Source organism: Megalobrama amblycephala, linkage group LG19 (assembly GCF_018812025.1).
Source record: "Megalobrama amblycephala isolate DHTTF-2021 linkage group LG19, ASM1881202v1, whole genome shotgun sequence".
Taxonomy (NCBI): Eukaryota; Metazoa; Chordata; class Actinopteri; order Cypriniformes; family Xenocyprididae; genus Megalobrama; species Megalobrama amblycephala.
In genome coordinates, this window is record NC_063062.1 from 29,425,843 (window position 1) to 29,453,335 (window position 27,493).

Genomic DNA, 27,493 nt, shown 5'->3' on the forward strand with positions numbered 1-27,493 from the left:
CTGGGCCCATTACCAGAGACTGTACATTTATAAGTAATATAATAAGAAATAAGCACATTTTAGTTATCGGTGACTATTTTTCCAAATGGACTGAAGTATTTCCCCTCCCTAATCAAGAGGCTCAGTCCATTGCCAGAATGCTGGTGGAGGAGTGGGTGTGCCGGTATGGAGACACATCCTCTCGCGGGGTGGGAACGAAGTGAAAAAGAGCACGTGCTTTCTTTGAAGACACTGATCTGACCTGATTCCTTTCCCTAGACCTCGGGGTTGGGTCTTGTTTCCTGGAAACGGGGAAATGTTTTACATTTTAATTCTCTTTCATGTGTTGTGTGTATGTGTGATTGTGTATGTTGTAGTTCTGAGTTTTACAGTTTATATGAACATGATTACTCTGTGTACGGGATGGGAGCAGCGCTAATCTGTTCACTTTTTAAATTGATTGCTTGATCACGATTTCTGTGTGCTGTGTTGGGCTGGGAATAACCACTAGAATGCAGTGTAGTGCAGTGTTAAAGTTTGACTTGTGTAGAGCCATTTCATTTGTCCTGGCGAGAGTGTAGAGAGTAAATGTTTGTTGAACTAATTTAAATGCTTCTTTTCATAAGGGTTATATTTCTTTGTATACAATTGTCAATAAAGTGATACCTTTCTATAAAGTCCTGGTGTTATAATGTACACTCTGTCCTCCATTAATCTGATTAATCAGGTTTATTACAATATATAGGTGTATATATATATATATATATATATATATATATATATATATATATATATATATATATATATATATATATATAAAAATGCAAGATAACATAAAGCTCTTTTGTGCATGGTTGAATCAGGGTGATACTTAAAATGATCAAAGAAAAAAAAAAATAGGACATTTTAAAATTTGTCAGAAATATTACATATAATAAGGATTATGTCTTTAAAGGGTTAGTTCACCCAAAAATGAAAATTCTGTCATTTATTACTTACCCTCATGCCGTTCCACACCTGTAAGACCTTCGTTAATCTTCAGAACACAAATTAAGATATTTTAGTTGAAATCCGATAGCTCCGTGAGGCCTCCATAGGGAGCAATGGACATTTCCTCTCTCAAGATCCATAAAGGTACTAAAAACATATTTAAATTGGTTCATGTGAGTAAAGTGGTTCAATATTAATATTATAAAAAAAAAAAAAAAAAAAAACTTATTTAGTGATGGCCGATTTCAAAACACTGCTTCATGAAGCATCGGAGCACAAATGAATCAGTGTGTCGAATCATGATTCAGATCGCGTGTCAAACTGCCAACAGCTGAAATCACGTGACTTTGGAGCTCCGAACAGCAGATTCGACACACTGATTAATCTGTGCTCCGATGCTTCCTGAAGCATTGTTTTGACATCGGCCATCACTAAATAAGTTGTTATTTAGTTTTTTTTGGCGCTTTATAATATTAATTTTTTTCTTTATAATATTTTTTTTTTCTCGTCGCTTTATAATATTAATATTGAACCACTTTACTCACATGACCGATTTAAATATGTTTTTTGTACCTTTATGGATCTTGAGAGAGGAAGTGTCCATTGCTCCCTATGGAGGCCTCACAGAGCTATCGGATTTCAACTAAAATATCTTAATTTGTGTTCTGAAGATTGACGAAGGTCTTACAGCTGTGGAACGGCATGAGGGTAAGTAATAAATGACAGAATTTTCATTTTTGGGTGAACTAACCCTTTAAACTACAGCAAGGAGAACAACAGTGTCAAACACAAACATGTCAGATACCACTCAATAGACTTTCAATAGACTCTCAATAGACTTACTTTTTTTATGATGTGTTTAGTAAACATTAAATATTATGTTACTTACATGATACAATACCATACGAAAGAATAACAACTTTTACTCAGGATAAGAAACAAAAACAACAACAACCACAAAAAAAAAAAAAAAAACTTCATTTGGAATGGTCAAGGTATTGGAATGTCACTGAAATGAATTGAGAATTACTATTTATTTATTCAGAGAACTACGATTTCATTGTATAATGATCAAATCAGTTCAGATAAGTATGAATATGCAATGTTTTGAAAGGATCACTTCATTAATTGATGCTTGTGTCTCATTTGGAGAGCTTAGGCCTCAGGATAAACGAAACAAAAAGCTGCTTAGTGCCCACACAAGAGATCATTTACCTGGGTCTCAGACTGAACTCAGACCTGTATCAAGCGTTTCTGTCGGAGGAGCACATCAGGTCAATTCATGGCTGTTTGTCCCTTTTTCAGAAAGGAAACAGAGTTCAATTCAGACTGTGTTTACGTCTTCTGGGTCTGATGGCCTTGATAGTTTCAATCATTCCACTGGGACTGTTGCGAATGAGGGAGTTCCAGCACTGGACAGCGGTGCAGCGTTTGTGTCCAAAATGCCATCTAAACTGCAAAGTGATAGTAACGTCACTTTGCATGTGTGCTCTCCGTCAATGGAGAGATTGTTTTTTTCTCGAGTCAGGGACTCCGCTGGGAGCAGTTTCTCTGAGAAAGGTGGTCACAACGGATGCGTTGCAAGGGCAGAATAGCGAAAGGGAAATGGCCCGTCTCGCTACAGAATGCACACATATACTTTCTGGAACTGTTAACTGTGTTTCTGGCAATGAAACATTTTGTGCAATTTCTAAACAAAACACCACATTTTGATCAGATCAGACAACACAACGGCGGTGGCATAGGCTACATAAATTGCCAGGGAGGCACACGCTCCCCTCAGTTTCACAGTCTGGCACAGAAACTGATCGTGTGGGGCGTGAAGCATTTTCATTCACTACGGGCAACGCATGTTCTCCTGTCCAGAGGAAATCCACTGTATGGACAATGGACTCTCCACCCTCAGGTAGTGAGCCAGTTGTGGGAGAGGTTCGGCCGAGCTACCGTAGATCTCTTCGCCTTGCACGAAAACACTCATTGCCCTCTATTCTTCTCTTGGGCGAGAGACGGTGCGCCTATGGGTGTGGATGCTCTGGCACACCCGTGGCCAAACGCACTACTATATGTGTTTCCTCCACTTAGTCTGATCGTACCAACATTAAAAAGAGGATGGAAATGTGGTCAGGCATTTATACTAATCGTCCCGAACTGGCCAGGGAAGTTGTGGCTGAAGGAGATAATTAACTCCTGTGCGACCAGCCCTGGCCGCTTCCGTTGCGCAGGTACCTCCTCTCTCAAGCGCGCGGAGAGATTTTTCACCCAGCCCTGGACAAAGTGGCACTTTGGGCATGGCCCATGAGAGTTTAAACTTAAAGGGTTACTTCAGGATTTAGCATTAAGCTTTGTATTAGTAGAATACCACTAGTATTTTCGAATTACCATGCTTTCCCCCTTCATATCAGCCCGAGATGAGAGATTTATGCATTTTTATTCTGTAAAAAAGCCTCCGATGACGCAAAAATCGTCATTTTGCATCATCGGAGGCTTTTTTGGCCAGAGGCTTAAAACTACAGCCAGTAATAGCAGGTAGTTGCGCATTTTTTCACCACGCCCATACATATGCGCGTTTGAGGTTACTCACGGACATAGATCAAAGATTGTATCAAAAGTGGGTGTCAATTATATTTTTAAGCTTACAGTAATTAACTTTATTTTGTCTGCACTACATCAGTGGTTCATCTCGCAAATTTATCGGTCTCTGCAGTCATCTCAACCAATACAGCAACAGGCTTTTGTGGTAACGTTAGCATAAATAGATAAATAGACTAACTCAGTTTTACAGAACAGTGGCTTTACTTTGATAACAGTCAACTTATATGCAACTTATATGTAATTGTCTATCTAACGTTACTTTGCTAAGTTTGCAGTTTTACTGCTACCTACAACACTACATATAGGCTACTGTGTTATCAGTCTAGTATCAGCGAGTCTTACCTCTAGGCGAATACGCTTAGTACCAGATGCCCAGGCTGTTCGTCCTCTGGGAAAGTGAATATCGATGGTATCGCGGTGTCCTTCAGAATGGTTCTCTTCATTGCAAGGATATTTGGTTCGTAGTCCTCGTGCTTGAAATGGAGACTACATATTCTGCGTTTTTTTAGGTTTTCTATAACGGTGTCATCTCCAAACTTCGGGTGGTTGATGGCCCGCAGCCACTGTTTACATCGCTCCAAATCTTTAACTCGGAAAATGATGGAAACTTACTTGTCCTTTCCTGGTTTTGGGTGTACATCTAGGTACAAAGCAATTTAGCACCATTTCGCTGTAAATGTATGAACTAACTCACGATTTATAGAATTAATATGTAACAAAGCAAGCCTAGTTGTACAAAAGGCCAAGCTTTAATAATGACGTTAGCGCCCTCCGCTGGATATTTATTATAGTGCACTGCAGGATGCACGTATTATCTTTGAATCACCTGACTAGTATTCTGTAATTTCATTGGTTTAAATCAGCAGAACTGAATGTCAATCAAAGACTGTTCGTGTCCAGACTTGTATTGAAACTGCGTCATTTGATCGTGCTGATCTGGTCCGATTTCTTGCTGATTTTTGTTCATACTGTGTGCGTACATCTTAAAAGTAAGTAGTTAAATACCCTATTATGTATCTGTTGTTAGATCTAGTTAGTTCTACGTTATATTGCAAGACTAAATGTTCGCTAATCCCTTTGAAGTTGTCAATGCGCACGTAACTTCAATCACGCATTCATTTCAGCATAAGACACGCTGAATAACAGACTTTGAATGCAGCTGTTTAAATATGATGTGGAGATTTTTATTTCTGCTTTATTTGATTGTTAATTTAAAGTGAATATGTGTATAATCTGAGGAAATATACACCTGCTGGGCTTCTAACTATGTCCAAATCTGTATGCTATATATCATTGCTATTGTTATTATTGTTTCTGCCTCATAATTGTATATTATATATATTCATTATTGTTATTATTGTTCATTTATAGAACCACACACACTCATACTGATGTATGAATAAAGACAACAGTAAAGAATCCTTTTTGTGGACATGGACCAAGTGATTTATTGTTCTGCCTTGACGATCTGTAGCGGTTGCCACCTATATTAAGATCCACACCTTAACAACTTTCATACAAAATTTGGTCCTTCGAGCCGGATCAGGCAGCTACTACAGCATCACCATGTACAGAACGGAAAAACAGGCTACCCCAGAACTACCAGTGGTTCGACCATGTCGACAAGCCATCCCACCAAGATACTTGGATGACTTCTTTGTTGATTATACTGTGCCACATCAGCCACTTCATTCTGATGATGAACAGTGCACAAAGGGTGCCACTGGACCTGAACAAGGTAAAAGGCCTGCATTTAAAGAGTTCCAACATACTGAAAGCGGACCAGAACCAACAAAAGATACAAGCACAGGATCAAGTGAAAGGAGTTCATTCGTGGAGACATATCAAGGTTTGCCGCAGCCAAAGCCACGTACTCGGACTTCTCCTAGGCAAGTAATGGATACGGATCAGAGAGTTCTTTCCTCAAGTCCAGATACAGCAGCCATTGAGGGCAGGCCAGTTCTGTCTAGAGATCATGACGATCTTCCTCAGCCCATGAGGGCACTGTCTGAAGATTCACGAGGATACCCTCTGCATTCTCACTCAGTCAGTCACAAAGAGATTGACCATCTCACTGACAACATAGGAGAACTGAGACTACCAAGCTCTGCAAATCGGCCAACTTCAAGTCATCCTTTCTCTCCTTATGAACTAACTCAAGCCCATGCTAAGCTAGCTCATCAAGAACGTCCTCCTCCTTCTCCATATCCTCATGCAGCTGTTCAGTTTATGCCCCAAGCCTACAGCCAAGAGATAGCAGCTACTTATGGGACTTTTACAGATCATAGTCTAAACCGCAGACCTGTCCGATATATCCCTTCCACTGAACCACATGGACAGCAAACTTACCATGGTTATTCAGCCACAAGTCCAGTCTATCAAGATGAGAGACTTACTCCAAGGGATACATTAACTCATCACGCACGCTATGAGAGACACTCAGACTACTATGATCATCCAGCTCCTATTCATGCAGACAAACCGAGACTATTGACCCCACGACAGTATGCAGATTATGCTCAGCCTGAGACATATCAGCCATACCACCCAGTCCGTCCTCCTCCTTCTCCATATCCTCATGCAGAGCCCTCCTACAGAGGTCCCATCCCCACAATTCCTCATTTTTGCAGTGAGGATCCTAGAGAGTTTGCTCGACTCAAAATTGCATTGGAGAATTTGCTACCTGCTGAGTCTACAGAACGTTTCAAGTACCAAATACTGGTTGATCATTTGAAACAAGAGAATGCCTTGCTCATTGCAGACTCGTATGTCAACAGCAGGTACCCATACACCAACACTATGAGGTCCCTAACTGCAATTTATGGTCAACCACATCAACTCGCGCTACAAAGAATTGCAGAATTGATGGATGGCCCAAAGATCAAGAGTGGTGACATTAAATCTTTTAGACTGTTTGCCCTCAAAGTACGTGCATTAGTTGGAATGCTGGACCAACTTGGAGCAAAGGGATGGACAGAACTCAAATGTGGGTCACACGTTGCACGTCTTCTTGCCAAACTGCCTCATGACCTTAAAGCAAACTTCAGAAGGTTTGTCAACCCCATTCAAATACCAGTTCCAACACTGCTAGAACTCAGTGACTGGCTTGAATATGAGCTCAGAATACAAGAGGATGAGTCACAGTATGCTAGTCATTCAAGCAGAGCCTACTCTCAGCCGCAGAGAGACCAGCAAAGAAATTCTAAGCCAGTTCGACAATTTGCTAATGTCTTGCATGGTGGTGAACAGAGTAAACCATCAAGTGCTACAGCAGCTAAGGAGAAACCAAAGAAGTACTGTCCCTTTTGCAATACTATGCAGCATTTCTTCAACCAGTGCACTAACTTCAAACTGCTGAATCAAGATCAAGTGGAGTCGTGGCTGAAGTCAAATCACAAGTGCTTTAAGTGCGGCCGTGATCACCAGATCTCACAGTGTACTCTTAAAGCCAAATGTAAAAAATGTGACAAGAGACATTTAGAAATACTGCACGACTTCAATGCCAAAGTGAAACATGAAGCACAATCTTCAGCAGAGAACAGTTGTCTTGTGAACTCAGCAGTGGAGACCTTGTATCTGGACAGGCCAACTGCAAGCAGTAAAGTTCTTCTGAAAGTCAGTCGAGTGATCTTGAGGAATGGTGAGAAGGAACTTGATACATATGCTATACTGGATGACGGTTCAGAGAGGACAATGTTACTGTATGAAGCAGCACAGCAACTTGGTCTTCAAGGACTTCCTGAAGATATCGCCCTCCGTACTGTGAGACAAGACATACGGGTCGTTCATGGGGCGGCTGTTTCATTCTCCGTAGCTTCTGTGTCTCAGCCGAACAAACCCTTCACCATTGAGAGAGCTTTCACAGCCAAAGAACTGAGCCTCGCAAAACACACTTACCCTGTTAAGTTGCTCCAGAAGAAATACAGACACCTGCAAGGTCTGCCTATCCCCCAACTGCAGCAGGCTCAACCACTCTTACTTATTGGCTCGGACTACCCACATTTAATCACAGCCACAGAACCAGTGCGTCTTGGACCCCCTGGTGGTCCTGCTGCTGTAAAAACCAGACTTGGATGGACTCTGCAGGGCCCCTCAAAGTTCCTTGCCAGTCAGCTCTCACCACAGCAGTGTCTGTTAACCTCCGCTTTGTCTCCAGAAGCAGAACTGTTCAACAATGTACAGAAATTGTGGCAAATGGATATCCTTCCATATCGGAGTGAAAAGCTGATCACAAGATCAAGGCAAGATACAGAAGCAGTGCAAATTCTTGAGGAGAAAACAATCAGGCTGGCAGTCGGAGATATCCAAAGGTATGCAACACCCCTCCTCTGGAAAAGAAATCTTCCTCCTTTGCAATCAGCTAAAGAAGCAGTAACCGCTCATTTAAGAAACACAGAAAAACGCCTTTTGAAGAACACGGATCTTGCATCAGTGTACAATAATGAGGTGCAGAAACTTGAAAATGCTGGTTACATCTCAAAGCTGACATCAGAGGAGACAGAGAGAAGCCATCACACATGGTACATACCGCATCACATTGTTCAACACAATGAAAAGCACAGAATTGTCTTCAACTGCTCGTTTAAGCACAAAGGGACAAGCCTAAATGACCACCTCCTCCCTGGGCCTACACTTGGACCAACCCTCTTAGGAGTACTTCTGCGCTTCAGAGAAAATGTAGTCGCCATCAGCAGTGATATAAAAGGAATGTTCCACCAGGTGCGTCTGCTGCAGGAAGACAAACCTTTTCTCCGTTTTCTTTGGAGAAACTTGGACCAGGGAAAAGCCCCCACTGTTTATGAGTGGCAGGTATTACCTTTCGGTACAGTCTGTAGCCCCTGTTGCGCAACATTTGCTTTGCAGAAACACGTGTATGACCACAGCAAACCAGAAGAGGATGTGCATGCCTCAGTAGAGCACAACTTTTATGTTGACAACTGGCTGCAAAGTTTTCCATCAGCTGATGAAGCGCAGAATCTTGTTACAAAGATGCAGCAACTCCTTTCAGATGGTGGCTTTGAATTGAGGCAGTGGGCCACCAACACTCCATCAGTCATCGCTCATTTCCCGGATGACCTGAAATCTGCAAACAGTCACCTTTGGTTCACTCAAAGTGGAGCAGACCCACAAGAAATGACTCTGGGCCTACGCTGGCAGTGCTCTTCAGATGTTCTTGGTTACAAACACAAACAACCTGAAAATTCTGTACCAACATTGAGAAACATTTACAAAACCCTTGCAAGTCAATATGACCCGTTAGGCTTCTTAATTCCATTCACTACAAGAGCCAAAATAATCATCCAACGCTTATGGGACAAGAAACGTGAATGGGATGACCCAGATCTTCCCAAAGATCTACTTCAAGCTTGGTTGACCTGGCAAAGTGAGCTGACGCAACTACCACATGTTACGTTCCCAAGATGTTACACCAAAGCAAATACCGACCTATCAGGTAGCAGACGCATTCTCCATGTATTCTGTGATGCATCGGAACGTGCATATGGATCAGTCGCATATATCAGTACAAGTGATAAACATGATGAGACCCAAGTTTCATTTGTTGCTGCCAGATCGAGAGTGGCACCTAAACGACAACAATCTATCCCACGACTCGAACTCTGTGCTGCCCTGACTGGTGCTCAGCTGGCTGCCACTTTGAGAAAAGAACTGACCATCAAGATTGATCAAGAACTATACTGGACTGACTCCACAACTGTATTGACTTGGCTCCAATCAGACTCCTGCAACTACAAGGTATTTGTCGGAACACGTGTGGCTGAGATACAAGACCTTACAGACCCAAAGTCCTGGCATTATATCAATTCAGAGTTGAACCCAGCCGACGACATTACCAGAGGACTCGCTCTCTTTAAACTCTTAGAGCAAAGACGATGGAGTCAGGGTCCACAGTTCTTAACTCAGCCAGTTAGTAGTTGGCCTAAACAACCACTTGATGTTGTATGCGACGACATTCAAGAGCACCGCAGTTCTACTTTCTGTGGAGCATTATCCTCCAGTCAAACTGGCATCCCAGATATCTCTCAATATAATTCGCTTCAAGATCTGATTAAAGCTACTGCTATTTCCCTTCATGGGGCGGCGGATGGAAGTGAACTCTCTGCTGACGACTATTCACAAGCTGAAAAGGAACTTCTGAGACAAGCTCAAATTGAAAGTTTCCCAGAAGAAACAGCCCTGCTCCAGTCAGATAAACCTGTATCTCATTCTAGTCGTCTTCTAACTCTTGCCCCAGAGTATGATCATGAAGCCAAATTAGTCAGAGTTGGTGGACGCCTACGCAGATGTAACCATTTGGACTCAAACGCAGTCCACCCCATTGTCTTAGACCCTACTCACCCTCTCGTAAAGCTTCTGATTCAACATTACGATAACCTCCTGCTACATCCAGGACCCGAGCGTGTGTTCGCAGAACTGAGACGGAAATATTGGATCATAAGAGGCAGAGAGGCAGTGAAAAAACACCAGCGTGGCTGCTTTGAATGTAAGAAATGGCGAGGGAAGCCAGAAATTCCCATGATGGCAGATCTTCCTCAGTCCAATCTTAGACTGTTTCGTCCAGCTTTCTATTCAACAGGCATTGATTGTTTCGGGCCCTTTCAGGTTAAGTTTGGACGCAGATGTGAAAAACGCTGGGGAATACTGTACAAGTGCCTTACTACCAAAGCGGTTCATATTGAACTTCTGTCGAGCATTGACACAGACTCCTTTCTTATGTCATTAAGAAGGTTCATAGCTCGCAGAGGGAAACCATATGAAGTGCTTTCCGATCACGGAACAAACTTCAAGGGAGGTAACACAGAACTTCAGAATGCCTTCAATACACTTCACCCAACTTTGAAAGAGCATCTGGCTTCTCAGCAGATTAATTTCCGTCTGAACCCACCAAATGCACCGCATTTTGGAGGATCGTGGGAGAGAGAGGTTAGGTCTATCAAGACAGCACTGCGCACCTCTCTTGGTTCTCAGTCCGTGCCAGAGGAAGTACTGATCACGGTACTTGTGGAAGTAGAGGGTATATTAAATTCCAAGCCATTGGGATATGTTTCTTCAGACATTGCAGACATAGACCCTGTGACACCTAATTCCCTCCTCATGGGACGTCCAACTTCTGCATTACCACAAGTTGTTTACCCAGAATCAGAAATGCTCAGCCGTAAGAGATGGCGTCACAGCCAGATTCTAATTGAAAACTTCTGGAAATGTTTCATACAACACTACCTTCCAAACCTGCAACAACGACAAAAATGGCAAAAAGAATCTGGAAACCTTCAAACTGGTGAAGTCGTGATGATTGTGGACCAACAAGCACCAAGAGCCTTATGGCAAATAGGTACTGTAGCCAAAGTCATTCCTGGACAAGATGGGCGAGTTCGTACAGCTGTAGTTAATGTCAAAGATAAAAGTTACACAAGACCTGTAGCTCGTCTGATTAAACTACCTGCCCTACATGATGACACCAACAAAGACTAATGTGCCTTTTCTTTATTTACAAATTTGATAAACAAATTTGGGGGCGGCTGTACAAAAGGCCAAGCTTTAATAATGACGTTAGCGCCCTCCGCTGGATATTTATTATAGTGCACTGCAGGATGCACGTATTATCTTTGAATCACCTGACTAGTATTCTGTAATTTCATTGGTTTAAATCAGCAGAACTGAATGTCAATCAAAGACTGTTCGTGTCCAGACTTGTATTGAAACTGCGTCATTTGATCGTGCTGATCTGGTCCGATTTCTTGCTGATTTTTGTTCATACTGTGTGCGTACATCTTAAAAGTAAGTAGTTAAATACCCTATTATGTATCTGTTGTTAGATCTAGTTAGTTCTACGTTATATTGCAAGACTAAATGTTCGCTAATCCCTTTGAAGTTGTCAATGCGCACGTAACTTCAATCACGCATTCATTTCAGCATAAGACACGCTGAATAACAGACTTTGAATGCAGCTGTTTAAATATGATGTGGAGATTTTTATTTCTGCTTTATTTGATTGTTAATTTAAAGTGAATATGTGTATAATCTGAGGAAATATACACCTGCTGGGCTTCTAACTATGTCCAAATCTGTATGCTATATATCATTGCTATTGTTATTATTGTTTCTGCCTCATAATTGTATATTATATATATTCATTATTGTTATTATTGTTCATTTATAGAACCACACACACTCATACTGATGTATGAATAAAGACAACAGTAAAGAATCCTTTTTGTGGACATGGACCAAGTGATTTATTGTTCTGCCTTGACGATCTGTAGCGGTTGCCACCTATATTAAGATCCACACCTTAACAACTTTCATACACTAGTTGTTTGAATTTTCCTGGTAATGCCGCCTGTAACCGATAGGCGTGGTTTGGGCGTGGCCTCGCAAGGGCAGCAAAACAAGTGCATTCTGGGAGTTGTTGTCTTTCATCCACATTAGTCAAAAATACATTTTCTGCCTTTTCTCAGTCTAGAAAGCTCCAAATTCAAAAATAATTTCACATTTCTACTACATAAATGACCAATTTTAAATACACATTCATCTTTCCAGGGGTGAAGTACCCCTTTAAGTGTTATGGGTTTACCTGTGAGGGTGATTGAGACTATTCAGAATGCATGAGCAGCTTCAACGCTCTCTGTATATGATCAGAAGTGGAGAGTGTTTAAGCAATGGTGCGCTAGCAGACACATCGTCCCTTTTCTCTGTTCTGTCGCGGATATGTTATGTTTTCTGCGTGTCATGTAGTTATTGACAGAAATACTATAGGTCAACACCCGCTTGTATGCAGGTTTATGAGAGGTGCGCGGTGTGCGAGTTGGGCATCGCTTCACACATTTGTCCGATTTTATAGACTGGATGTCGCTGAGCCATCGCTGGCTCATTCCGTCTTAAGTGTATGAAAAATAGGGAGAAAAAAAAAGAAAAAAACCCCCCACTCATTTGAGGTGTTTTTTGATTTTTGTTCACATATATTCCTGTTCTATTTGTGAAGTTACAGGTGTTGTGTTATGTTATATACATCATTGACTTGGTTGACATGAAAGAGAACTTTAGGTTACTTACCTAACCCCGGTTCTCTGATAACATGAGTGAAGTATCTCACTGCACTTCCTTACTTGCAGTGCACAGAGAAGAGATACTGTATGCTAAGAATAAAGGACCATTGGCAGCGGTATATATTAGGGAGGTGGGACTCACACCGTGATTGGTCTGTCAACTGACAGACATGGTGTAATTGGTGCCTCCAGTATCTGTCATGCCCAGAGGCATTCCCATTGTGAGATACTTCACATGTTATCAGAAATAACCTAAAGTTTTCAGGTGTGCATACTCGCCACGGTGAAAAAGATGACAAACTAACCTAGGTCAACAGTTCCCAAATCAATACAATAACTGAGAACTGTTTCTTTCGGACATGTTCGACATAGTGAGAACCGATGAGCTGATTAGCTGAGCGTGCATGTAATTTTTTCAGACAAAATAAAACACGTTGGAAACACATTTATTTTTTTTAAAGATTGGAAACAATGAATGGATTGTAAAACTAACAGACCAAAACATTTCTTTGTTTTAATAATGCATGATATTATCAGGAACAGTTTATTTAATTTCTAAGTAAGTTGATATGAATCTTGACGCAAAGTAAATGTTTATAATGTGTTAATCAAAACAGTAGAAAAGGAGACATGCTTAGTTTTGTTGACTATATTCAGGTTGCAGCACACTACTACTACAGCGGCAGTTTTCTGGTTGCAGCAGTTTTTCGAATCATCACCAGTACAGAACCAAGAACTGTTTCTTTCGGGCACATTCGATAGTGAGAATAGATGAGCTGGAGGTACTGAACATGCATGATGGAAAACCTAATTATGTTAAGCTCCACCCCTTAGATACACAGAGGTGAGGTTGGACTAGGCCAGACTCCACCCATTTCATCCATTTGGCTCTGCAGTGAGCATCACTTAGCCTGGATGCTGCACACACTTCTGCACACTGTGCGGCTCAGCATTCACTGACCCAGCTCTGTGATTTTACGTGGCCGAGTTGCTGTTGTTCCCAATTGCTTCCACTTTGCTATGATACCTCTAACAGTTGACCGTGGAATATTTAGTAGTGAGGAAATTTCACAAATGGACTTACTGCACAGATGGCAACCTATCACGGTACCACACTTGAATTCACTGAGCTCCTGAGAGTGACCCATATTTTCACAAATGTTTGTAGAAACAGTCTGCATGCCTAGGTGCTTGATTTTATACACCTGTGGCCATGTAAGTGATTGGAACACCTGAATTCAATGATTTGGAGGGGTGTCCCAATACCTTCGGCAATATAGTGTATATGCGCATATAAATGCTATTCTGCCGCCACCTGCTGTTTATAGTGGTAATGAATGTCTGTTTTTATTTTTAAATAAGTTTTTTTTTTATCAAATGTTAGATTTCCTACATTTTGAATAGTTAGGTTTTACAAATGGGACAATCTCAGAAGGATGAACAAATAATGTTTGTGGTCATTTGAAGTGCTGGAAAAAAATGTGTGTGCATGTCTAATTACAGACACAGCATTTCTTAAAGGATCCAAATAGCTTCGTCTTTATTGCAATCAGTAAAACTGGTTTATTGGCTAATTAGGTAAATGTGATAACTGCATTAAAATATGAATACAACATTAAAAAGTCAACCACTGATGGTTTTGTGTCAATGTACAGTGAGTACAGAATGATCAGTTAACAGTTCACCAGAAATGCCCAAGCTGGCTTAATGACAACCAGGACGAAACTGTGCATATACAGGTGCTGGTCATATAATTAGAATATAATCAAAAAGTTGATTTATTTAACTAATTCCATTCAAAAAGTGAAACTTGTATATTATATTCATTCATTACACACAGACTGAAATATTTCAAATGTTTATTTCTTTTAATTTTGATGATTATAACTGACAACTAAGGAAAATCCCAAATTCAGTATCTCAGAAAATTTGAATATTGTGAAAAGGTTCAATATTGAAGACACCTGGTGCCACACCCTAATCAGCTAATTAACTCAAAACACCTGCAAAGGCCTTTAAATGGTCTCTCAGTCTAGTTCTGTAGGCTACACAATCATGGGGAAGACTGCTGACTTGACAGTTGTCCAAAAGACAACCATTGACACCTTGCACAAGGAGGGCAAGACACAAAAGGTCATTGCAAAAGAGGCTGTTCACAGAGCTCTGTGTCCAAGCACATTAATAGAGAGGCAAAGGGAAGGAAAAGATGTGGTAGAAAAAAGTGTACAAGCAATAGGGATAACCGCACCCTGAAGAGGATTGTGAAACAAAACCCATTTAAAAATGTGGGGGAGATTCACAAAGAGTGGACTGCAGCTGGAGTCAGTGCTTCAAGAACCACTACGCACAGACGTATGCAAGACATGGGTTTCAGCTGTTGCATTCCTTGTGTCAGAACAACAGACAGCGTTAGAAGCGTCTCGCCCAGGCTAAAGACAAAAAGGTCCAAAGTTATGTTCTCTGATGAAAGTAAATTTTGCATTTCCTTTGGAAATCAGGGTCCCAGAGTCTGGTGGAAGAGAGGAGAACACACAGAGCACACAGTGCCAAAGCTACCAGTACCTGGTTTAAGGACCATTGTATCCTTGTTCTTAATTGGCCAGCAAACTCACCTGACCTTAACCCCATAGAAAATCTATGGGGTACTGTGAAGAGGAAGATGCGATATGCCAGACCCAACAATGCAGAAGAGCTGAAGGCCACTATCAGAACATAACACCAGAGCAGTGCCACAGACTGATCGACTCCATGCCACGCCGCATTGCTGCAGTAATTCAGGCAAAAGGTGCCCCAACTAAGTATTGAGTGCTGTACATGCTCATACTTTTCATGTTCATACTTTTCAGTTGGCCAAGATTTCTAAAAATCCTTTCTTTGTATTGGTCTTAAGTAATATTCTAATTTTCTGAGATACTGAATTTGGGATTTTCCTTAGTTGTCACTTATAATCATCAAAATTAAAAGAAATAAACATTTGAAATATATCAGTCTGTGTGTAATGAATGAATATAACATACAAGTTTCACTTTTTGAATGGAATTAGTGAAATAAATCAACTTTTTGATGATATTCTAATTATATGACCAACACCTGTATATCGTCATATTGTCCAGCCCTAAAACATATAGTTTTATAGTATTGTTTTTGTCAGTGTTTATTTAAAAACACCCAATTATGCAGAATATAAGATGGTAAATATTTAATTGATGACTTGTCAACACAATATATAACAATACAATATATACGGTATGATTTTACCTCAAAATCCAACAATTTGACACAAAATGATAACTGCAAAACATGTTTCTCTGCCTGGAGTCCAGCTGTTTCTGTGAATTGCAGCGATCCATTTGCTTCTTTTTTCTGTAGCTTTCAGCAGTCTTTAAATATATACCTCAGGTTTTGTGTCAAAGCTATTAGTACAGTCAATCACAAAGCTCTTTTCCGTTTTGGATGTGTTTTGTGTGTTTTTCGCGGCATTCACGCTGAAAACCAATGCTGCCACTCAGATTTTGCCACTTAGTGGGTGTGACCGCAGTCCTAATGGTTGACGGTGACGTCACGTGCATATCCTCTATAGTCAATTGCCAGATGGCCAATCCGCCCATGCAGACAGGCCTATATGTATAACATACTAAATATTTCTTGGAGTAGCTACAGAGATGTATCTGTGCTTCTCTCAAATCGAGTTTTTGATAATTCAAACATAGAATGTGGAAAATTCAGGGCTAAAATCATGTAGTGTTTGGTCGGCATAGCGAAAACTGTCATTGTGCCCTAGTTGTCCACAGAGGGAACTGCTTCCCCTTGCACAGCGACTCTTCCTCTGTGTCTCTGCCATGAACTCTATTCCCAGAGTCCTTTTGCACAGTTCTCATCTGGGTCCCTCAGCTGGTGCTCATTTGTATCATTTGTCTGTCTATTTAAGTTGTGTTTGTTTCTGCATTTGTCATCAAGGTTTTGTATTGTCAAGTACTGTTCTTATGACTTTCTGTTATTTCATATCTCTTGTGGTTTTGGAACTTTGCCTGTCATTTTAGTTTCTCTTTTGCCTTGCCCTTTAGGCAAGTCTGCCATTTTGGTTTTACTGGTTTTTGACACTTGCCTCTTTTTGGATTTTGTTCTCACATATAAAGCTGCACATGAATCTTCTTAAACCTAGTCTCTGAGCAGTACCCAGTCATGACAGAAAACCTTGATCCTTAACAGATCCAGCAGCAAGTGAGGTTTTGGTAATTTTTTGGACTTTGGTAGTATGAGTTTTCGTATTGTTCATCTTTCCACTAAGAAGGAATTAAAAACAAGGGATCAGGCATTGGCTGCCTTGCATCAGGAGGGACTTGGGATCTCTGGGTTTTCCCAGATTTTTTGGACTGTAGCTATGGGACTTAAATATCACAAATCAGAACTCATTGAAATTTTCAACAATTGCTTGGATTACCCCTTACTGTTGTGTGAAATGTGGGAACTTAAAACTTTGGGGTTACATTGACTACCTGATCTATCGTCACCAGTTGGCTCAAGTTATCGTGACTTTTGATTCTACAGTCAACATGGCAAACACACATGTACCTCCAGCCAACATGGCCACCACGTCAGAAACTCCAGTCATCATGGATGTCCCCAGCCATCGTGAGAATTATGCCAGAGCTTTCAGCCATCATGGGTAACCTGTGTTTCCGGTCATCATGGACTTTGTGTTTGAAGACAGGGTGGCAATTCCAAGGTGTTTGAGACTGGCTTTTAGTCTAGAAGACACACCAATGATGTCTGTTCGAGCAGCTGGCATCTTGGGGATAATGTCGAGTGTGGGTTTCTTGGAGGTGGTTACAATGTCGACGATATTTCCCATCACTGGCGAAAGATCAACTCCTAAGCTCACTCCAGTCCAAGAATCCACTCCAGAGCCTGCTTCAGTCCAAGAATTCACTTCAGAGCTCGCTCCAATCCAAGAGTCTGTTTCTGAGCCCGCTCCAGTTCCCGCGCAGCCAATGAGATTGTGTCTAAATTTACTCAAGTCCAAGTTTCAACTCTACAGTACAGTCTATTCTAACCAACGTATCTGCTTTAGAGTCCAGTCCTGCCCAAGATTCAACTCCCGTTCACAAACTACCTGATTGTTTCAATGTGCGATGATGCCTAGTTGTGACAGAAAACAAAATATAAATAATCCAAATAATAAAAATCACTGCTTAAATTTAAATACTTTTATTACTGAATCTGATTCTGAATCACTGAATGGCTTCCAGTTTTTAAGTCAATCATTGTTTGCAGATCCTATAAAAAATAAAATATAAATAATGCCAAGTGGTGCTGCGTTGGCAATATCCCATATTTATTTTTAATAATCTGCTTGTTCATGAATTTTGCATGAGGGTAAAAGGCTTCCACATGCAGATTTTGCTCATGTTTAAGTTGGTCAAGTGAATTTGCTGCACTAACCAACAGAAAGCAGCTTGGTTTTAAAATGACTTATATGCACCTATAAAAAATAATGTAATTGAACTTTAAAGATATGGCACTTCTTTATGCTATGCTCTGCTAATATTGGAGGCTGCTGTTTGGAGGACTTCATTTATGATACCATAACCCACCAAAGTGACTAGTGAAATATATAGTAAAATGTAACAATATATTGTTTGTGGCTGTCCAAACTGAAAATAATCTAGGTGTAAATATGAGTGAAATAGTTTTTGTTTATGTGTTCATAATAATATGTTTTTTAATAAAATGTTTTTTTATAATTCTGAACTGAATATTAATATTAATTATTCTGAATAAAAAAATGACATTTTGGAAATTTTTTATTCTTGTTTCACAAAGCAATAAAGCACAGTGTTTTTTTTTTTATTCTTAGATCATTTTTTATTATTAATTAATGTTACACATTTGTTTGGAGAATTGCTGTAATACACCAAGAATAATACTATAATATTAATATGAAAACATTAATATCACTATCAGTATTGAAACTTACTGTAAAAAGATGATTGTTTTCTTAAATGCTTTTTTATGATATATGCTGGATTATTTCACATGAATGGATAACATTAGTGATGTCAGGACACAGACAGGTCCACTAGAGCAGTCCACTAGAGAGGGCACACGGACTTTGAAAGGTTTGCGTGCTGAACTGTGCACGAGATGGAGCGGGACACGGAAAATGAAGTAAGGCCTGGCTATAGGCCTAGTCTACCTGCGGCTTAAGACAACTTTTATTTTCTTTCACACACAGCACAGAGAAACATCTTTCTTATAAACCGACCAAACTGCCTGTCAAGTGATAGACGAAACTGACAATGATTTGATCTTTTTTAAACAAATGAAAGGCAATGTGGATAAACATTCACAGCCACGATGTACAGAACACTCAAAGATATAGAAGAAAATGAATAAAACATTTTGGATCAATAAAATATAGGCTATATATTAAAGGGGCTCTATGTAGGAATGACACCCAGTGTTCAAAATAGGTACTGCAGTCCAAATATTGTTTGGCCCGCCCCCTCGTTCAAAGACGCGGGTTGCCAGCTTTTACAGCATATGGTTGCCAGCAACAATAGGGTGCGCAATTGACAATGAAAGCTGAGGAGACTTAACACTGTAAGCTGATGAGTTGATTTATCTGTTTTGATATGCTGTTGTTCATAGAGATATTTAGATGGATTCAGAGGCTTTTTAGTAGAGATGCACCGATTGCAATTTTCTTGTCCGATTCCGATTTTTTGCTAGTGTGATTGGCCGATACATATTTTTTGCCGATTCCGATTTTCTTTCTAAGAACTATAAATGACAACATATACAAACAAAAATCTACTTTTCTTCAATGCAGTTTTATTTTCATAAAAAAAAACAAGTAAAAGTCAGTAATAAAATATAAACAGCTCAAATAAATGCAATAGAATAAAGAGAGCTATGAAACTAAGTTTTTCGGGTTAACTGGGTTTTTATTCAGGTAAGAAATACTACAGAAATTAAAGTAATCAAATGTAAAGTAACACATTGTGTTATTTTGCATTGGTTACCTTAATTTCTGTAATCTTTATTGCAAATAATTCTTACCATTAAAGTTATAAAACGTATTCAGTCAAGAGCAGAAAGCGATTTTCTTTGTCTTTTGTTCTTTGATTAACATGACAGACAGCAGCAGGAATATTGGACTGCTGTCCCTTTAAGAGTTTATCAACGGTTTATCAACGGACCCAATACTGCTACACATGACATGGGTTCACTTTCTTAGCTATTTAACGATTCAAAACTGCCAGTGTTTATCTGTGTACTCGCCAAGATTGCCTGTGCCGCTGGTTTTGACATACTTTTGTATGTATTTGACAGTTTAAGCACAGGAAGGCACTGATTTTGGTACTTGTGACTCTGTTTGACTTCTGTCTCTGTTTGAGACTGAGCGTGGCTTGTTCGCTTCACTTATATAGATCAGTAGTGTGCGCGCTTTTGGTGTGACCGCGAAACCTGCGGGAATGACTAAAATTTATGCACAATACAAGCACTAACCAGAGCGAATGAGACGAGAGAGAGGAGGCGCCCGCGCGGGTGTGTGTCACTTCACTGTGACAGAGAAGAGAGCAGGAACGCGCAGCTGGCGTTATCGCCTGATTCTCTGACCCAGTTTGTTTGCTGGTTTCCATGGCTGCAATACGTGGTGTTTTCCGCCAACTGGCAACCTGTGATGTCTAAATACTATTGGATATACTGGCAGCACACGGTTTCACAGAGACCAAAACAAAAACAGACATTCCGACAAGGAAGACACGTTTTCAAAGTAGAATATCTGGCTGTAGCATTGTTTTTCTGAGAAAGAAGTAGGTGAACTTATCATGTTTCCTAAATATCTGCAAACATATTAGGGTATTTTGATGCTTTATTAAAGTAAAAATCTTACATAGAGCCCCTTTAATAACTGCAGAAAGGCCACACTGCAGATAGATATACATTTCATATGTCGGCAAATCAAATTACATCGGCTAAATTGTCTGTGCGAGCAAGCTTTAACTAATCTACAGCGCAACACTGGTGCACCAAAAAAAAAAAAAAAATTTAATAAAACAAATTATAATTTTTTTTATCAAACATTAATTTACAGAATTGAATTAGAACAGAATATACCGTTCTAGTAAATAAAAATAGCCTAATTAAAAAAATGAAATAAGATCAAGTCAAACTGCAAAATGCCTGAAGTGCAGGGGAACTGTCACGTTCCTGTTCACTCCGGACTCCATTTCCCATAATCCTCCCTTGCCTATCACATGCACTCACTCCACCAACCACCTATTGACACATACTCCTGAAGCTCTTTACCTGGACTATTTAAGACTCACTCACATGCCACCTCATTGCGAGGTCTTGATTCACCCTGTAACAATTCTGAGTGTTTGTATCATATCTGCCTGTCTGTTATTGATCCTGCCTGTTTCCGGTTTATGATTCTCTGCCTTCTGCCTTTGGACTGGTTATTGTTATCTGGACTGTGAATGATATCTGCCTGCCCTGATCTACTGCCTGTATCCTGACCACGATTCTGCCTGTCCCTTGCTGTCCCTGTTTGCCCCTGCTTTGACCCTGCCTGTACGACCACGCTTACTTTTGTAATAAAGCTTGCAAATGGATCTCTGCCTGAGTCCCGTCGCTTCGTTACAGGAACATATATTCAAAACACAAGCCAGAAATAGTTAAATTAGATAACCCAGATATAAACCACATCAATAAATAAATTAAAATTAAAGAAATTATTAAAATAACGAAAGTAAAGCTAGAATTGTCAACTTGTCTTTTTAACTGCAGAGACAATAAACGCTAAACTGGAGTGGCAGTCTTTTTAGCTAAACATTAACAGCATCCAAAAATCAAATTACATCTGGCTGAAATAGTTTGAAATCACTTGTAGCTACCCTACCTGATTGAGAGACAAAAATCCAGTCTTTCACGCGATCTGCCTGTGTCCGTTTGAGACTTTTCAAATAGAGCACTATAGTCAGCTCGTTAACGTTTCCCGGCAGAAGCGCGCTGCAGTGTTTGACGTTGTTGAGCGGTAGGACATGAGCTGTTGGCACAACTTGCATCATACGTTTTTTGATCATCTTTTACCATTTCAAAGTGCAATTCTACACTTTATCCCAGACATTGTTAAAGATTTAATCCCTGCCATAAAGATGCTCATCTGCCGGTCACGGATCATGGAAGTGAACTTAAATCGGTCACAGGTTGGATTTATTCACGCACATTAAAAATATTTATTAAAAGCTTCTTTCTTTTCACATTTTTATTTATAGTATTAAAATAATAGGCTGTATATTAACCTATTGGGAAAGTACCGGTATGTCTATGTAAAATCAGATATTGAGCGCCCCCGTATCTCGTCTCATATCACCTCTGTGACGATTCGACTGTGAGATTGGTAGTCGAATCAGGCTCCTTCTATCGAAGATTCGAATCGTCGACTATTCAGGGTCACCCCTAGTAAACAGTGGAAGCAGGTGAGCAGTGTTGGGTAAGTTACTCAAAAAAAGTAATTTAATTTAATAATTACTACATTAAAATTGTAATTTGATTACTGCATGTAAAAAGTAATCAGATTACTAATTACTTTACATTCAAGTTACTTTGAAATCTACAAAAATACAACAAACTGAAACTCATAGTTCTTTCTGTAATTTAATATTGACTGAAAAATATTACAGAAGTATGAAAACAGCAACTTGACTTAAAAATACTCGTTAATCATCTATAGGTAGCTTATTCATTCAAATGCAATCAACAGTCGCCTGAGGGCATTCAACGACCACGTCATCTGTGAGTGTGAGATTCTAACAAACTAAAAAAAAACTTATAAATATATGAAATATAAACTAATAAATATATGAAATATTGTACACTTGTTAATGTTTATTTTTGTTTGCTGTTTTTTAAATAGTATTTAATGATTATGAACACATATTAAACATGACAAACCATTCAATCGATTAAACTACAAAGCTGGCAGGTATGTATGATTACAAAATAAAGGGTAATAAATTGGTGGGTGTTGGCTGTGACTCCGTGACAAGTGAGTAGTATATATGTTTTTTATCAAAAGTAGTATTGGTTAATGATGTTGGTATTTTATTGCCATTTAACCTGTTTTTGATATGTGCAAACAAAATTATTTAGAATTAATAGTGGTGCAGCTGTACTTAGAACTGATGATTTTATTGAAAATAATAATTAACAAATCACCATTATGGTGGTTAGTGTTCCCTCTGGAACTTATGTTGAATTAGATGGACCTTTTGACAGGAGTAAATACTGCAGAGGTCTTCTTATTATTAAAACAAGTCACTAGGAAAGACAAGGGGGAAAAAAGAAGACATTTCCAGTTCCGTTCTGTCTGTTTGAAGACGCATTCTAAGAGAACATCTGATACTAATAAAACTCATTTTTGAAATTTTGCATTCTTCTAAACATCTCAGCAACTTATTCTGGAATGTACAATGTTGATTGTTCAACGTCTCTGACTACCTGCATATTATAGGACTCATAGATAGTAGCATGTCTTTGAGGGCAGCAGGGTTCCTGAGAGGCCTGCCAGTGTAAGCAGGTGGTGCAGAGAGAGCTAATGTAGAGGTAATGGTTGGGTAAAGATATTTCCTAGATAATTTTAAGTTCTCCTCAATGAGGGTAATATCTAGTTCAGGACAATCCCTTTCAAACATTTTATTTTGCCCCTTGTCATGCTCTTCAGGGTCCTTCTCCTCATTTCTTTCACTTAATGGTCCAACAGTCGTCCTAGTTAGGCCTTCTTTCCTGTCACCATTAACTGGCCTGTCAATCATCTTGTCACAGTTAAAATCCTTCACATTTAATTTAATTTAATTTCCCACCATATTGAGAAAAGAATTAACACTTTGTTCTGCCAGTCATGGGTCTTTCATGTGGAGAACGCAAAATGATGCATTTAAGTTAATGGCCAAACGGACCTTTATAAAAATGCACATTATTGTTGCAGATGGAATATAACACGGATAACAATGATGATTTATAAGGAGTAGAGCAACTGAGATGGTCAATGACACTGCTTGCCCCAGACATTAACAGGGTTTTAATAAGATTTTATTGTTCACTGTGAGTTCAATTTTCTATAGCTATAGCAAAATCTACATTAGACATAAAAAAAAAAAAATAGAAATACCAAAATAATCCATTATGATTCTATTGACATTTCCAATAAAAGGGCTTCCAGTTTTTCCCTCAGAAGCCGAAACATAGCCTAGTCAACACAGTGTTTCTGTGACTGTACAAACCATGTGCATATGAGGCAACAAATGCGATTGGCTGTCTTTTAAGCCTTAATATTCTAACATTGTAATGGAAACTTTAGGCATCTTCTAATGGCCTTGTTGTCGATACTCTGAGACTTTTAATGTTTTCCATGTGACATGCACACCCACATGATGGGGTTACTTAATTTTGCCATTCTGCCATAGCAGCACATTGTAAAAGGGTGGGAGCAAACATGAATAAAAAATGCTTAAAAATAATGTCCATATAAAAATACAAGATAGAAACACATACATGCTTCAAACTGAATTTATTTGCAGATAATTAGGAAAATGAACTTGTAAAGGACCGACCAGGCTGATCATAGGGTTAGTTATTAGCTATGATGTCTTTGATCCAGTCAGTGTAGCGACACACCTCAGCATAAACCCCAGGAAAGCCTGGCCGAGCACAGCCTTTGCCCCAGGAAACAACACCTTTTAGTTTACCGTTGCACACTACAGGGCCACCAGAATCCCCCTGAGAAGAAAATTGTAAAATGAAAAAGGACAAAAATGTGTGTTTGTATAAAAATATAAAACGCATATAAAGTGGAAGACTAAGTCAATGACATACCTGACAAGAGTCTTTGCCTCCCTTCATGAATCCAGCACAGAACATGTTTTTAGTTATTTTCGTGCCATATGCATCCTTACACTGCGTCTTTGAGAGTACAGGCAACTTCAAACACTGCAGAGCAGAAGCAGTGCCAACTGGAAAAAAAATATGAACAGCGCTACAACTTGTGATCTTTTACGTATTACTGAATGCATGTTTTTATGTCTGACAATATTATATTTAAGTTTAAGAAGATTTTCATTACTCGGCCATCTCACCTCTAGTTTTGCCCCATCCAGAAACCAAGCACTGCTCTCCTGCAGAAGAGCAGCTGGTTGTCAGAGGGATTGGCTTTACATACTTGTTGAAGATGGCAGGCTTTCTCAGCTTGATCAGCATGATGTCATTGTTATGAGGCTTATCATTATATTTCTGGTGACGAATCATCTTCTCCACCCCGATCTTCTGCTCTGTGGCTTCATTAACAGACTTTTTGTGCTTTCCCAGATGGATGATGAGACCCGAACGTCTATTTGACAAGGAACACATATTTTACTCAGCCCTAATGCAGTGTTTATCAGAATATTGACTACCTACTACATATTAGTTATGTAGATAGTCTCAAATAGGTTTCCTAAGAGACTGGTTATGCCAAGACAATTACAGATAATAAAAGTCCTGTAGTTTGGTGAATGATACATAAAAAATATATTATTTCTTGAAGTCAGAAAGGAGTCATATTTAAATATTGTACACAAATTGGTAAGAATTAATTTTAAGGTGACACAGTTACACTTCACTAAATGTACTTACTCCAGTAATAACAGTGAATTATGCATAATTACAAGTAGCCAACTAACCCTAAACTAAATCCTAACCGTAACTCAATAGTAAGTACATGTAGTTAATTAATATTACTCAGTACTTATTTGAGTAAGAACAATGTAACTAAGTCACCCTAAAATAAAGTGTAACCAATTTATTTTATTTTTTTATTTTATTTATTTATTTATTTATTTTTTGCTTTTTTTCTAAACTAGAACTAATGAACTCTCATCTTTACTGAAGTACTGAATGTGTGATTTTTATTTTTTTTACAGCCTTTTATTTAGAAATTCTGGCATTTTTTAGTGTACATATTAGGAAATTGGAAACAATAATAACCTGTTCTAGTAATCTATTAATTTATGACTTAAAAAAGGAAGGTTATTTACTCACAAGAATTTGCAGTGAGCAGCAGACACAACCCATGTTTCATTAATCAAAGATCCTCCACACAATGCACGCCCATCACTAAGGTGCACTTGCCAGGGCTGAGAGTGGGGCAGACATTCATAACCTCCAATGATTTCATCACCTGTGCTGCAAACTTCATTAAAAATGAACTATTTTATTAATGTTAAAGACTACCTATAATACATGTCAGTGTAGACATAAACTAACAATTGTCATTAATAATGATTAATAAGATAGATCTACATACCCACAGCCACAGCCAGCAAAGTGAACACAACAGTCTTCATTGCAGTGGAGGAGAGAAGGACTGCTCACAGCTTTAGAGCACTTCTGCAAAGTTTAAGACTAGCATTCATGTTTTTAAGCGATTGTTTTAACACACCTACAGAACAGAACAACCAATAAGGTCACAACAAATTATTCGTAGCAAAGTGTATGTGAGACAACAGTTTTTTCATAAGCATAAAAAAAAAAAATGTGTTGGAAGGAAGAGTTGACTTATGACAGTATAAAGCTGACATAAAAACAGATGACCAAAATGCTGTTTTTTTGAGTGACACAAAACTTTAGATTTTGAAGAGTTTTTATTATGTACAGTATGGTTTACTTAAATGTTCTACACAACTAAGACTTCAGTTTATAGAAACAACACAAACTATAACTATTCTGTAAAAAAAAAAAGACCAAATTAAACTAACCAATATTCTACTTGAGATTTGAAGACACTAGAAAATAAGTGATATTAAAATGTCAAGGCCATTAATAGCAAGCTTATTGATTAATGTTGATATCAGATATTAATGCTTACTAAACCAAGTTCTCTCAGATAACTGTGTCTAAAATACACCACTACCCAGGAACACACGGGGGTCCACAGGAAATTGTGCCAGGTCAGGCAATCCGGTGAATAATCCAACAAAAATCACACTTTTGAAAAATTATTTTAATGTAATTCCCGCACTATTTTATTTTACCGTAATTTATGAGGGACTGTTCTTACTGAGACACAGTCTAATATAAGCATCTAAACAATGAACCACTGCACTGTGTTAAAGTACACTATATTTAATATAAATGTATACTTACACTAAGTACTTTTTTTAAGGCTTTCTGACCCCAAGACTCAACCAATTTCTGCAATTTTCCAACTGTGATCCTTGGAGAGTCTTTGGCCACTCAGACTATCCTCCTTACTGTGCATTAGGACGATATAGACACACGTCCTCTTCCAGGCAAATTTGTAACATCTTTTGTTGAATGGAACTTCTTAATTATTGCCCTGATGGTAGAGATTGGGGATGGGGATTTTCAATGCATTACCTTTTTTCTTATAGCTATTTTCTATTTTATGAAGCTCTATATTCTTTGGTTTTTCTCATTGTGATGAATGATTAAAGGAATTTGGCCTTTGTGATTACACATATTTGTACTCCTGTGGAACAGGAAGTCATGGCTGGATAATTTCATGCTCCTAGTCACCCATGGTGTGCTAAAAAATGTAAATATGAATGGGAATATACTTCAGAGATATTTTACTCATAAGAATTTTTTTAGGGGTGCCAATAATTGTGGCCAACATGTAGAAAAACATTTATTTCATAATGTGATTCCCCCCACTTTCAATTGTTTTACTTCGATGGAAGGTTAGAGTTTTGTGAATTTTTTGAATGAAAGATCAAAAGGATAAACAATGCAGTTTATTTTCACAGCTACCTTTGCTCGTATTTACTAAGGGTGTAAATATTTGTGGAGGGCACTGTACT

At 39.0% G+C, this 27,493-nt stretch overlaps 1 protein-coding gene across 2 annotated transcripts in view; it reads right to left on the reverse strand.

Annotated features, from left to right (window-relative positions):
* Positions 1–26,126, reverse strand: part of LOC125254318 (trypsin-2-like) — a 38,815-nt gene extending 12,689 nt beyond the window's left edge. Inside the window, exons 1-5 of one of the 2 annotated variants that reach the window (XM_048168906.1) lie at positions 25,978–26,126; positions 25,713–25,863; positions 24,773–25,023; positions 24,513–24,649; positions 24,191–24,416 (exon numbers count right to left, since the gene is read on the reverse strand). In XM_048168906.1, coding sequence (XP_048024863.1) covers positions 24,267–24,416; positions 24,513–24,649; positions 24,773–25,023; positions 25,713–25,863; positions 25,978–26,017 — 729 coding nt within the window. In that variant the 5' untranslated portion in view covers positions 26,018–26,126 and the 3' untranslated portion in view covers positions 24,191–24,266. Of the gene's footprint in view, positions 1–24,190; positions 24,417–24,512; positions 24,650–24,772; positions 25,024–25,712; positions 25,864–25,977 lie in introns of those variants that run through there. The other variant, XM_048168904.1, reaches the window with a different exon arrangement.
* Positions 26,127–27,493: the final 1,367 nt, after the last annotated feature.